The sequence below is a fragment of the Musa acuminata genome, chromosome BXJ1-6 (genome assembly GCF_036884655.1).
Source record: "Musa acuminata AAA Group cultivar baxijiao chromosome BXJ1-6, Cavendish_Baxijiao_AAA, whole genome shotgun sequence".
NCBI lineage: Eukaryota > Viridiplantae > Streptophyta > Magnoliopsida > Zingiberales > Musaceae > Musa > Musa acuminata.
In genome coordinates, this window is record NC_088332.1 from 5971994 (window position 1) to 5985730 (window position 13737).

At 44.8% G+C, this 13737-nt stretch overlaps 3 protein-coding genes and 1 long non-coding RNA gene across 4 annotated transcripts; 3 read left to right on the forward strand and 1 right to left on the reverse strand.

Annotated features, from left to right (window-relative positions):
• Window positions 1-1953: 1953 nt before the first annotated feature.
• On the reverse strand, window positions 1954-5784 carry LOC135675848 (uncharacterized). Its single transcript, XR_010514036.1, has 4 exons — window positions 5124-5784; window positions 2461-4998; window positions 2203-2377; window positions 1954-2092 (listed from the first exon to the last, which is right to left on the reverse strand). It is a non-coding gene; the product is annotated as an uncharacterized LOC135675848 (long non-coding RNA).
• A 1855-nt stretch (window positions 5785-7639) lies between these two features.
• Window positions 7640-8593, forward strand: LOC103987059 (RING-H2 finger protein ATL67-like). The gene has a single exon (XM_009405247.3). The coding sequence runs from the start codon at window positions 7724-7726 to the stop codon at window positions 8357-8359; it is 636 nt and encodes a 211-aa protein (XP_009403522.3). The 5' UTR covers window positions 7640-7723; the 3' UTR covers window positions 8360-8593.
• Window positions 8594-8784: 191 nt separating this feature from the next.
• LOC135675849 (ABC transporter G family member 4-like) lies at window positions 8785-10876 on the forward strand. The gene has a single exon (XM_065186434.1). The coding sequence runs from the start codon at window positions 8916-8918 to the stop codon at window positions 10740-10742; it is 1827 nt and encodes a 608-aa protein (XP_065042506.1). The 5' UTR covers window positions 8785-8915; the 3' UTR covers window positions 10743-10876.
• A 306-nt stretch (window positions 10877-11182) lies between these two features.
• Window positions 11183-12045, forward strand: LOC135675850 (large ribosomal subunit protein eL37z-like). The gene is made up of 4 exons (XM_065186435.1): window positions 11183-11336; window positions 11444-11579; window positions 11674-11718; window positions 11834-12045. Exons 1-4 carry the CDS (start codon window positions 11334-11336, stop codon window positions 11875-11877), a joined length of 228 nt encoding a protein of 75 aa, XP_065042507.1. The 5' UTR covers window positions 11183-11333; the 3' UTR covers window positions 11878-12045.
• The last annotated feature ends 1692 nt before the right edge of the window (window positions 12046-13737 follow it).

The window sequence follows — 13737 nt, forward strand, 5'->3', positions numbered from 1 at the left end:
TTTTTTTGTGCAGGATGTCAGCTTTTTCTCCTACTTTGGCCACCGACTTCGTAGGATCAAGTGGCCGAGAAAAGAGTTGCCGTTTCTCGGATCTCTCATTGACTCATCCACTTTATCATGCTCAGTCCAGTTCTTGTAAACCCTAATGAGGCTGGCATGAGGCAGTGATCAACATTAATTATCTGTGGCCATGCATGCTTTCGTGCTTAGGGTTTGTTTACATTCATGAAGCCTTTGTTCTTCGTTGCAGCCGGAGCCCATGATCTCACTTGGTATACCTGAATCTAATTGACCTCTTTGATCTTGATTCTAAGTTTAACTTCTGCTTTCTTGATGATCATGCTATGTTTCTTTGTAGAATTTCTTCCCCCTTGGAACAAGATAGATAGTCTTATTGTCATCCATGATTTTTGGTTGTCTAGTAGCAAATTTTAGACATAGATCCTTTGAAGTTCTATTGGTATCTTTGACTATCTGCAGCAGGGTCCTTGTATTTCTGCAAGAATAAATGGCTAAATCTTTCAATTATTTTCCTTTATCATCACCATAAAAATGAAGTGAGCATTGCAAGTAGTCACTGTATCTGTTTGATCAACTTTTTTCTTATGATATGGTTCCAAATGATTAAGAACACATTATACTTCTGCTATTTGATGAAATCTAACTATAAGCTTTATGATATGAATGTACTTGTTATGTTTGATTTGGTGACTGGAAATGCCATATAAATTGGATGTTTGGAGTTCCCTTCTTTGATTATTTTTTGGAGTTCTATGTTTAAATGAAGCCTAGCAAAATACATTTTTCTCTTCTTTACGTTTCCAGTAACTTTTTTGATCCTTTGTTTTTTTTGGTTAGATTACATCGACATGTTATTTACATTTCTTGTTCTCAATCTGAACTGTTTTGACTTCTTGATCTACTCTTTAAACTTTGTATTTTTGTTATTCCAAGACATTTTTTCCTTGTTAATGTGTAGTTATCTGTGCAGGTATAAACTGGTTATATTTTGTGCATTACATTTTGGCTTTTTTGGCTACAAGATCACATCTCTCTCAAATGAGAATGTGCTCTTTGCTTTTTCTGTGTTGCTAGCTTTAGATGAACTCTGTGCATCTTTAACTTGATTTCTTGGAGTCCTATTGACCCATTGGATGTATTATACATAGATCTCTTGTTAAGAGTAAGTGCACTTGCGATTGTGAAGGCTACAAAATTAGCCACATCCAGTACTGTACTTGAAACCACGAAGTAAATGTACAAAAGAGCAATTGTGGTGTTTCTGCAGCCATTCATCAATAGTGCATTATTTTGTCACAGCAAACACTTGTGCATGATCTCAGTGTGTCGTACAGATGGATACTATTCTACGAGCTTAGAGCCAAGCAGTGTACTGATCAACAGAAGAGACAGCACCAGGTGAAAACCCAGACCCTAAATGTGTGTGTTGGCACTGTCTTCCCAACACCTGCAAGAGTTCTTGATATTCAAATGAACTTGCAGCAGAAACTGAGCTTTAGCTTGCAAAGACTTTCTTTTCCTATGCAATCAGGGAAGCCACACTGCTGCATGTTCTATGCAAGAGAGCTCTGTTTCCAGATCTTCCCAATCTGGTCCTCAGTGGTGCACTCACAGGTCTAAGCAACATGGGGAGCATATATTAAAAGCCTTCTTGAAATCTAGCACTTAATGTAGGGTAAAAACTAGATTGACAGATCGTGAAATCCACAGTGCCATTGGCTCCTGTGTCATATACTTAAACAAGTGGCAATAGTACAACATGACAGAAAACCACAGGGTTCCTATTGGGTCTCACTGATACAAGATACAGGTCCCTAATGGGAAAAGTATGAAACGAGGCTTGAAGTCCCTTTTGGTTACGCATTGACGAAAAGAGGCCACAGTGATTAGGGTTCTGACGCATGAAAACTATTTTTTTGTCTGATCTCAAGTCCAACGCATTGGCAATGGTTGTACACATAAGCACATACCCTCAAAAGATGATATTGCCAAATCCCGTCTGAAGGAGGTTGATGATGATGATGATGACGATGTTTCACGTGTTCTTGATGACTCCATGGCCATCCCTGCCCTATATGAAGATATTAACTTTGGTTTTAGATGATCGCAAGAAGACAAGTCTTCTCAGCATGAACGTTGGCACACACTCTTTAGTTTACTAAGCAGACAGCATATGGTTACCTCATCAGCGATGGCACTGTGAAATCATCCATTTTGCCCTGCTCTTCATAAGAGAGCTGTTGATGCATTCTGAGGATGCAAATATTGCAACAGATATTTATTGCTTAATGCCATACCTTCAATGGGTCAGGAAATCTCGACCGAAGGCTTTGGGAGAAATGTAGGAGCCACTCACCTGAAAGATGCATTGCATGTAAGATACTGATCTGGTTTTGTAGTAAATGAGTAAAAAAGGAATCCATGGTATTAGTTGCTTACCGAGGCTGACATGGTGCGTCACCAAGGAGAATAGATGCAACATTTCTATTGGACACAGCTATAATTTCATGACATGTTTCTGCATCATGTAAGTGTGGTAGGGCAAACAACTAATTAAAGCATGAATTATACCATGTTGGTGCATCAAGCTACAAGTGCATGTTTCCACGTAACCTTGTCTGCTACTTCATGAAGGTTCAAGATGATAACTCTTATCTGAAAGACAAGCATCAGCACTTCCAACTCTAGGCTGCAGAGAAATTCTCGCATTTCTGAATCGTTTGATTGGCTAAAATGACAGGTTTGGACGTCACACTCTCTGCACTGCTTTGATTGATCTGGATAAGGGAACAATCCTTATCTTGCAATGCTACCCAAACGAGGAAGATTCCTGAGTGCTTCCAATATATTGAGAGAAAAGAACTTGATGCGGCGTACTGAATCAAGCATCTTGGTGCTGCTGAGAAGCTCTCCTCTTCAAACCTTCAACTAGCTTACATTGTGGTTGCAAACAAGAACCGGTACAAGTTCTCTTGCAGATTCAAAGAGACGCAACATATGCTCATCAAGGTATTGCAAGGCAGCTACCTGTAAAATCAAGTGACCAGATTAATGGTTGGAAGACATACCTCGCCAAGGACCATAATGGGATCACCAAGCTCAACTCCTCGTGTCATTAGTTTTATTACCGTGCTGTTTGTGTCAGCCACTTGTAAACGAGAAGTAATTAGTAATATATCAGCTGCTGATTAGCAAAATATATCAAAGGAAAAAAACTAATCCCTCTCTCTCTCTCTCTCTCTCTCTCTCTCTATTTTCCATCTTTATAAACTCATCCAATATGCAGTGCTACATAACATTTTGCTTGTTACCTTCTCAAAATGCAGTTACAATGTAGCAAATTGCACGTCAAAATGCATTTCTATTACCTTCTCAAAGTTAACATGCTAGAAACATCAGAAACAAGCTTGCTTCAATCAAACTGCACAATTGCCCATCTCAAGCTTTTAAGAAGACTACACACCCTTCTCACACGAGGCAAGATGAGGCATATAGTGCTTGTAAATACATTACTTGGGTTGGATGAGGTCTGATGCCCAGACTTCATCTCCAGGCGGTGATGGCTGCACTCAGTGTCTCAGTCACCCGGCTGCATCCAGAGGTAGCCACAGGAAGAAACTGGAATTCAAAACTTCCAAAACAATAAACATGCTGCAAGGTCGTTTTACTCGATTCACCCACATGAGATGATGAGATTAGAAACACCACCGAAGTCATGCTAATAAAGCATAAAACCAGTCAGTGCCATAACAAACACAAAATCGGCTGGCAATCAATGCAAGCCAATCTTGTCCTTCCAAGTTCTGACAAAATCAAACAGCAAAAGAACAATAATAACAAAATATTGAAATTCGTCATCTTCAGGAGATGGCAATAAGATGAAGACATTGCTTAACGTCTGCAACCTCTTGACTTCCTAATCAAAGGAGAATACTCCAGTGTTCCCCAATCAAATAATTATACAAAACATAGGAAGATAAATAAAATCCATGACCTTGTAAATCAAACACTATTAATTATTTAACGTTTTGCAAAAGCTTCAAAGTCCAACAAGGGAGAAACTCAGGTCATCAGGTGTCCGACAACTAAAATAATACTTCAGTTTAATTTAGCAAAAAAAAGTCAGAATGATGTGACACAGACAAGTATGATATTAATATTTCATAGGCCTTCCTCCAAGCCTATTATAAGCATCTCATGTTCTTCTAACCTGAGAAAAAGAAATGGAATTGGGTAACCCTAAAGCTACATATTGATAACAATTCAAATCACATCATAAAAGCACTAGAAAAAATTGCTAGGAGAATCATTGAAAGATCATGCAAAAAAGAGACAGTGAACTCTTGAAATAATAACTCCCTGGCTTGCTATGTCCTTCACAATCTCCCTGGCTTTCCATTCATCGGTATCCTGGCCAGCTCTATCATAATCTTCATGCAACTTCAGAAGATAATATCAGCCCAAGAATTAGATAACATGAACATGAAGCAGCTCTACAACTTGTTTAATATTGGCACCACAACGAATTAAATAACTTCAGGCTTATCAAGAAGCCCGCAGAACAGATAGAAATTATACTACTCTCACAAAATAGTTTTGAACAACCTTGGTACTAGTCCAGCAACATGTTTTCTCTTTCTTTTCTTCCACAGCTAGATGCCCTTGGACTAGCTTATTAGTAAATCTAATCTTGCCCCTTGGTATAGCTTGACTTGTGATGACATTAAGAGGGCCAAATTGACATTTTAGAGTCGAAAGTACTGACTTTGCTGCCTCCATCGAGAGACAATCTTGAGCAACCAGGTTAATTCTCTATGCTTCGATCAACCGAAAAGTTTGAATAACCAAGTTAGTCTCAAACAACAGTAGAAACGGAGACAATAGAAGATGGCAACAGTTCTCTTGCTGATAGGCAATCCAAAAATAAGGAAACTCCTTCAGAATCATGCTCCCTTGATCTTCTCACACTAGCTCTCTCTGCCAGCAAGAGGGAATTTACGCAATTGCATCGACTTGGAGAAGGAATCAAAGCCAAAAATTCCAATGAACTTTGAAGGTGAGAGAACGCATAACGCATTTGCAAGATCGATAGTTTTTCTCACCTTCCTCAGATGGTAACGCGGCATCTTCCGACTGCCAGAAGAATGCGGGAGCAGATCGAACAAGATTCCATGCCGGAATCTGAGGAGGCGCACCGGATAAGTATCGCGCCGTGGTCATAGACAATAGAAGGGGAACAAAAAGCAACTGAAAGGGAAGAGAACAACTGCATTGTGCCAGAAACAGAGCTAATACGGATCTGCTTTAGCAATTGCAACATACATGTCAGCCGATCTCAAAAGAAAGAGCAGACGTCATGCGAATGCTCGTCGTAAGCCATGAATCGATGAAATCCCAAGGTTCCCTAAACCCCTCCTCCCCGATGTCAATCAAGGTTACAATGACAAGCATCAAAACCACAGGAGACAAGGAACGTCTTCGACGAACCCATTATCATCACACAATCAGCAATGACCTGACATCTCACCTTGCGATCTCACGACCGCACCGCGGTATCTTGAGACTCAGAGGATGTTGGCGAGGATGACAATGAGTACTCTACCCGACTTCTCCTTCCTCTTCCAAGGGCCGATATAGATGTTCGTCTCTAGGGCTTTGCAGGAGAGAGAGGGGGCCGCTTCGGCGATGCGTCGACAATGCTCTTCGGCACCGACCCTGCGTTTCCAGTGGCAACGACCGCGGGCTCCAAAGAGGGGGTCACTGTGCGCGTCCAACCGGGGCATTGGGTCGGCCAGAGTGGGAATTAAGATAAAAGAAAATTATCAACGGGTTAATTATGTGATTAGATATTTTTAACGGATACCTATAATTTTTAAAGTTATATTAACATCCTATAATTAGGAAATTAAAATATATTGATTATTTACTCTAACAACATCAATTTTTATAGATAGAAACATGAAAAATCAAAGATACAAAGATAATTTTAGTGTTACTCCGTGGTGGCGAATGGTGACACTGCCCCCAACTCACATGCTCTAAATCCTTGATGCCAACCCCGTCTATCCACTATCGTAGCTGTCATCACAACTAGAGGAGTTTGTGCTAGCGCCCTTCAACTGATCGCCAAAACTCCTGCCATAGCTAGCAACTCCCTTGGGCATGCCATCGTGCTTGACCTCATAGCCAATGGTGAGGGCCTCATTGTCATGAAAGCCCTCGACCACGACGGGGGGGGGGGGGGGGGGGGTGGCGGGGCGGGGTGGGGTGGGGTGGGGGTGGGGGTGGGTTAAGCACGAAGAGCAACCGACGTTGAGGATTTAGAGCATGTGAGTTGGGTGCGACATCACTGTATGCCACCGAATGTTACGACGAAGTTGGTGGCTACCTTCGCCACTAATTTGTTGGGCAAATCCCAATCTTGACCCCTCCCCCTTTGCATATGTGTTAGTGTTGACACAGTTGCAAGCAGCGAAATGGCAACTTGACATCTGCATTAGCGTCGACGCAGATGCATAGCGATGCCACTAAGCATTTGCATCGATGTAAATGCAGATGTAGAACGACGAAAGAGTCATTTGACAAGAGGGGTAGCGATAGCAACTCCAGCACCCTAGCTTCAGGTCGAAGTTGGAATATGCCCAACGAGCTCACTAGCCTCCACGAGAGAGCATGCCATCGACCTCATCGTCACATGTTTCGTGTCACTCGACATATGCGACGACACTAATGCAGATATTGAGCGATCTTTTTGTCGCTCAACAATTGCATCGATGCCAATGCAAATGTAAAAGGGGAGAGGTCGAGATTGGGATCCGCATAATGGGTCATCGATAAGGCAGCCACCATCTTCTTTATAACGTTCAATGGTAGACTTGGTGATAACGGATGGCAGCACCGCCCCCAGCTCACGTGCCCCAAATCCGTGACGTCGATCGCTCTCCATATGACACTATAGCTGTCATCACAACTGGTGGAGTCCACGTCGGTGCCCATCAGTTGTCGACGCCTAGTACCCACGGATGTAGCCAATTTTGATAAGTTGGCCCTGCCGTGGTTGGTGGCTTTCACGACAATGAGATCCTCATCGTCGGCTATGAGGCTGAGTATGGTGACATACTCGAGAGTCGTCGGTCACAATAGGAGATTTGATGACTAGTTGACGAGCATTAGCACAAACTCTATCAACTATGATGACGACTGTGGTAGCGGATGAAGGGGACCGAGATGAGATATTTGGAAGGACGTTGTCTTCATTCGCCATCATCGAGTCCATCACCGAATATTAAAATTATTATTTTTTATTTTTTATTTTTTATTTTTATCGATAAAATTGATATCGTTAGGATAAATGAATTTAGATATTTTACTTTTCTAACATAATATTAATATTTTTTTAAAAAATAAAATATTTAAATATTAAATGACCCAGCGATTGCCGCTGGGTTCGAAGAGTCCCTTTCCATGCGTGATCAAAAAGTTGCGCCCGCCATCTGTTTGATCCATTCCCTCCACCCTCCACCCTCCACCCCCAACCCCACCCTTCCCCTTCATTAAATGCACTTTTTGCGCCCGCCATCTATTTGATCCATTCCTCCCTCCCTTCCCCACCCCCCTTCTTCTCATTAAATGCACACCCTGAGCGACTCCACCCGCCCCTAAAGGGACCGACGCCCTCCGCCGTTTCGACCTCCTCGCCACAATGTGGCCACCATTCTGGCCCCACTCCCTTCCCTCCGCAGGAATGTCCACTTACGCTTCCTCGGACGGCGCCGCCCCTTCCACCACCCCCTCCTCCTCCATCTTCACCTCTCTCGCCCTTCCCTTCGCCGTCGCCGTCGCCCTCGGCTTGCTCGTCCTCCTCTCCGCCTTCCTCCTCGCCTCCTACGTCTGCTGCCGCGGCCAACCCCAGAGCACTGCCCTCGACCCTAGCGCCGTTCCCGCCGATGGAATCGTGGCCCCCCCTCGTATAATCTTCGTCCCCGAGGATGACGATGGGGACGGCAGCGAGGGCGGGGGCGGCGGTCAAGCCTCGGGACTCGACCAGACTGCCATCAGCTCGTACCCTAAGTTTCCGTTCTCGGCAGCCAAGGGCGGGGATACCGTCTGCTCGATCTGCCTTTGCGAGTACCGGAAAGGGGAGATGCTCCGAATGATGCCAGATTGCCGCCACCACTTTCACCTCCTCTGTATCGATGTCTGGCTCCGGCTCAATGCATCCTGCCCGGTCTGCCGGACTTCGCCGTTGCCTACACCGGTGTCTACTCCAACCTCGACCCCACTGTCGGAGGTCGTCCCGCTTTCCCAGTTTGCAGCGGATCGCAGGCGGAGGGCATGAGCCTTGCAAATTAATCAGGTCCATTGATCTTTGCTTGCTCCCACCATCTATTATTTCCAGAGATGTAGGGCTACAAAATCACCTCTGATGAGATCCATATCATATAGACTGGACTTCAAAATCTTCAATATTTATCGGCTTATTAGCTATTAACTCTTTTTTTTTGGAGGTTAATGGCTATTTGATGTTTACATATTTGTCGTCTTATTAGCTATTTCCTTTTTCAATAGTTCATACAGATATTTCTTTGTAACAGTTTGATGTTTACATAATCGTTATATATTTTAGTAAGCTGATGTCGGTTCGTATTTAAAAAATGTAAAATATTTAAAATATGATGATGAGAAGTTTTAACAGAGTATTAATGTTCTTAAAGCTTTAATATATATTTTCTCTTGACAGCCAAACAACAGATCTGTTTTGTTCTCCATATAATATTCCCTTCTATCAGCATCATTCTGTGCTCTCCTTCTCTCACCACCACCAGTAACAATTCCCTCTCTCTCTCTCTCTCTCTCCCACACACACCTATTCCGCCGCCGCCACCACCATTGCTATGGCTGAACAACATTCATCACCTCCGCCACCATCACCACCACCACCACCACCACAAGAGATGAAGACGAAGACATATGAACTAGCCGCGCACTCCATATTCTATGCTAAGCCCACCGCCGTCCACCCCTTGAAGCTGCTCCTGCACCCGTGCCGGCCCTCCCCGCCGCCGCATTACATCCTCCGCGACGTGTCCCTCACCGCCCGCCCCGGTGAGATCCTTGCCATCGTTGGCCCCAGCGGTGCCGGCAAGTCCACTCTCCTCGACGTCCTCGCCGCCCGCACCGCCCCCACCGCCGGCTACGTCCGCCTCAACTCCTCTCCCCTACACCCCGCCTCCTTCCGCCGCCTGTCAGCCCACGTCCCCCAGCACGACGCCTCTCTCCCTCTCCTCACCGTCGCCGAGACCTTCGCCTTCGCCGCCCGCCTCCTCCTCCACCGTTGCCACGCCTCCGCCATCGTCGCCTCCCTACTCGCCGACCTCCGCCTCTCCCGCGTCGCCCACACCCGCCTCTCCGGCAACCTCTCTGGCGGCGAGCGTCGGCGGGTCTCCATCGGCCTCAGCCTCCTGCGCGACCCCTCCGTGCTCCTCCTCGACGAGCCCACCTCCGGTCTCGACAGCTTGTCGGCGCACCTCGTTCTGCAGTCCCTGCGCAGCGTCGCCGCGTCCCGCTGCACCACCGTGGTCCTCTCGATCCACCAGCCCAGCTCCCGCCTCCTCTCCTCCATCGACTCCCTCCTCCTCCTCTCCAACGGTTCCGTCATCCACCACGGGTCTCTCTCCTCCCTCGACCGCTTCCTCCTCTCCTCAGGCTTCTCTGCACCTTCCCAGATCAACCCCCTCGAGTTCGCCATGGAAGTGCTCCACCAACTCCCCCACCCAACCACCGCTACCGTTAAAGCACAACGAGCTTCCGCCGCTAAGCTAAAAGAATCAAAGATCGAAGGAGAAGAAGAACTCTCCGTCCACTATTCCAGCTCTCGAGTTCGAGAGATTGTTACGCTCTACGGTCGCTGCTGGAAGCTGGTGTACCGCACCAAGCAGCTCCTCCTCGCCAACACTCTCGAGGCCCTCATCGTCGGCTTCCTCCTCGGCACCATCTACATCAACGTGAGCTTCGACGACGAGGGCATGGCGAAGCGACTCGGCCTCTTCGCCTTCACCCTGACCTTCCTGCTCTCCACCACCACCGAGACGCTCCCAATCTTCGTCGGGGAGCGCCCCATCCTGCTCCGCGAGACCTCCTCCGGCCTCTACCGTCTCTCTTCCCACCTCATCGCCGGGACTCTCGTCTTCGTACCCTACCTCCTCGCCATATCCCTCCTCTACTCCGTCTCCGTCTACTTTCTCACCGGGCTGTGCGCCTCCTGGTCCGCGTTGGCCAACTTCGTCCTCATCGTGTGGGCGCTAGTCCTCACCGCCAACTCCTTCGTCCTGTTCATTAGCTCCCTCGCGCCGGACTACATCGCCGGGACGTCGCTGGTGACGGTCTCCCTGGCGGGGTTCTTCCTCTTCTCTGGCTACTTCATAGCCAAGGAGAACATGCCGGAGTACTGGGCCTTCGCGCACTACCTCTCCCCATTCAAGTACGGGTTGGACGCACTGCTCGCGAACGAGTACGGCTGCCATGCGAACCGGTGCTTCGCGTGGGCGGGGCAGGAGATGGGAGGGGCGTGTCTGGTGACAGGAAGAGACGTGTTAGAGCGGCGGGGCCTGAAGGAAGGAGAAGGGTGGGCGAACTTGCAGGTGCTGTGGGGGTTCTTCGTCTTCTACCGCCTGCTCTATTGGATTGTTCTTCGCAGGAGAGCCTCGGCCTCCAAGAAATGAAGGATACAGCTATGGAAAGCTCGGATTAGCACCAGTAGACGAGGTATATGTTGCATGAGAGAAGAGGAGCTCAAATACGCGCATGTGTCCAACGGATTACACTTCGTAACTTTCTTTCTCTTCTTTCAACTCAACTCATTTGTGTCACTGTTAACTGCATGCTGATAACTTGCATTCAAGAACAAGTTCTTCTCCTCATCATTCACCAAATGGTGGTGTTGGGTCCATTGGATTATACTACTAAAACTATGGTGGGGGTTGGTGTCTGTCCTTGGGGTGGTAGGATGTGCCCGGCCAGTGTTCACGGGTTTTGGGTGTATCCTTCTCCTCATGTGAACTCTGGCAGCGCCTTCACCATCGTTTATATATATATATATATATATATATATATATATATATATATATATATATATATATATATATATATATATATGGGCTAAGATTTGGGCCAATAGCCCACTACTTTGGTGTTCTAAGGATGATAGAAATGTAAGGGACCAATATGTAAATATAACATCTCTATTTATAAGCCTAACCTATCCACCGTCTCCCTCTTCGGTCGCGGCCACGGTTTTGCGGAGGGCGACTCCAATGGTAAGCGTTTCCCGCCGCCTCTTTTCGTGCTCCTTCCCTTTGTTGTCTTCGACTCATCTCAAACCCTTGCTGATCCGTAGGGTAATTGTTCCTCTTTTTGATTGCAGGGGAAGGGAACCGGGAGCTTCGGGAAACGGAGGAACAAGACCCACACCCTCTGCGTCCGCTGCGGTCGCCGCAGCTTCCACCTCCAGAAGAGCCGCTGCGGTGCCTGCGGCTACCCTTCTAGCCGGATCCGCAAATGTGTGCCCCGTACACTCACTCCTCGATCGACCGTTTTGGTTTAATTTTGTGGAGTTCGATCTCTTACAATGAGTTCTTGGTGCTCTTGGATTAGATAACTGGAGCGTCAAGGCGATCCGGAGGAAGACGACGGGAACCGGTAGGATGCGCGAAGGTCGTCATCTGGATCCTTTCGAAATCCCTAGCTTTTGTCGCGATAAATCTGTTGATTGCTTGAATTATTTTCTTCTTTCTTTGTTCTTGGTTGTGTTTAGGTACTCAAGCGGCTCCTAGGAAGAAGGCCGTGGCTGACGCTTAATTTTAATGTGCGGGGAAGAGTGAGCTTTTCGTTTATGATATTGTGCTTCTACTGCAATATCTAGATATCTGTTTTGGATGCTGGAAATGGGTTCTTTAGATCTCTTTTTATGAGAACTTCATTGGAAATATTGTGTTGTGAAATCAAAGTATTGTCTTTGGAATTTTATTTTCTTGATCTGGATGAGCGTTTGTATGCTGTTATTTGCTGTACATTTTTCATGTAGTTTAAAGCTCCAGTAGCTTACTCTCACTATACAATGTTATTTGCTGAATTCTTTACTTAGAAAAAGCTTCAGTAGCTTACTGGCACTATACAATGTTTGCTTAGACCTTTTGGTTCCAAAATCTTATGGGAACACTGGACTTTGCAATAAAATATTGTTATATATAACATAATCGGTTAAGTTGGTGACTGAGGATAAGTATTAGTTTATTCTTATGAGTAGGAAAGAGGGAGAAAGGGACGTTGTATCTCTAACCTTTTAGTTTATGGATATTGTTTCGCCAAGATGGCTATAGTGATTCAATTAGATCATTATACATTTGATATCTCCCCTGTTTCGCAAATGATCATTTCCTCACTTTCCCTTTTGCATTAGAATCAATCGGATCGATTTTGGCCTCCCCTGTTTTGCAAATGATCATTTCCCTCTTTGCTATCATTTCTCCTGTTTTGCAAATGAACTCCTTTTCCCTTTTTTTTATTTCTTTTTTTCAGGTCAACCTTCAGTGAGTCGCTTCGGACTTGGAGCTCAGGAGTTTTTTTCCAAGTAGAAACTGATGCAAATTGATCTCTCTTCTTAGTTGTTGGATCGAACTTTCAATCTCAGATTATTATTGAACTTTGAGTTGAAATATAAAAGATTACTATTTTCTGGGAAAAAAGTTGTGTATTCCGTTTTAGTTGGGTTTCTTCTATATATCTGAATGCATATATATTTGACGAATCCACAAATGTTTACATGGAATGGTTTTAGTTGGGCTTCTTCTATATATCTGAATGCATATATATTTGACGAATCAACAAATGTTGACATGGAATGGTTTTAGTCGGGCTTCTTTTATATATCTGAATGCATATATATTTGATGAATCCACAAATGTTGACATGGAATGGTTTTAGTTGGGCTTCTTGTATATATCCGAATGCATATATATTTGACAAATCAACAAATGTTGACATGGAATTGTTTTAGTTGGGCTTCTTCTATATATCTGAATGCATATATATTTGACGAATCCACAAATGTTGACGTGGAATGGTTTTAGTTGGGCTTCTTCTATATATCTGAATGCATATATATTTGACGAATCAACAAATGTTGACATGGAATGGTTTTAGTTGGGCTTCTTCTATATATCTGAATGCATATATATTTGACAAATCCACAAATGTTGACATGGAATGGTTTTAGTTGGGCTTCTTCTATATATCTGAATGCATATATATTAATTAGATGGAACCAAGTGAACAGTGATTTTTGTTGGGTAATGAATTGATTTCACTGCGTGTTGTATTGCGTGTTGTGTTGCCTTATGCAAGTGAACAATCTTGTAGGTAGTAGTAGAAATTCCTCTATATATGAGCTTAAAAGTGTTGTCTTTGGAATTTGATGTCATGATGTTGATCTGGATGAGCATCTGTATCATCTTATGTTTCTATCATTTGCTATGCAGTTTTTATGTAGTTTAATTTGTCTGTCACTATGAATTCTTTACTTAAGCTAGCACTATACAATGTTTTGGTGAAGGCTTTCAAATTCAACCTTCTATATATTTTCTCCTGCATGCTTTGGGATGATATGAACCAATTAATAGCATATGTTTCTGTCCAACAGGCAGATTACAGCTCTCTCAA

Excerpts from the sequence above, each read along its gene's own strand:
- LOC103987059 (XM_009405247.3), top strand. The coding sequence starts at position 7,724 with ATGTGGCCACCATTCTGGCCCCACTCCCTTCCCTCCGCAGGAATGTCC.
- LOC135675849 (XM_065186434.1), top strand. The coding sequence starts at position 8,916 with ATGGCTGAACAACATTCATCACCTCCGCCACCATCACCACCACCACCA.
- LOC135675850 (XM_065186435.1), top strand. Across the intron at positions 11,580-11,673 it reads TTCTAGCCGGATCCGCAAAT|ATAACTGGAGCGTCAAGGCG; the intron begins GTGTGCCCCGTA and ends CTCTTGGATTAG. Across the intron at positions 11,719-11,833 it reads GAGGAAGACGACGGGAACCG|GTACTCAAGCGGCTCCTAGG; the intron begins GTAGGATGCGCG and ends GGTTGTGTTTAG.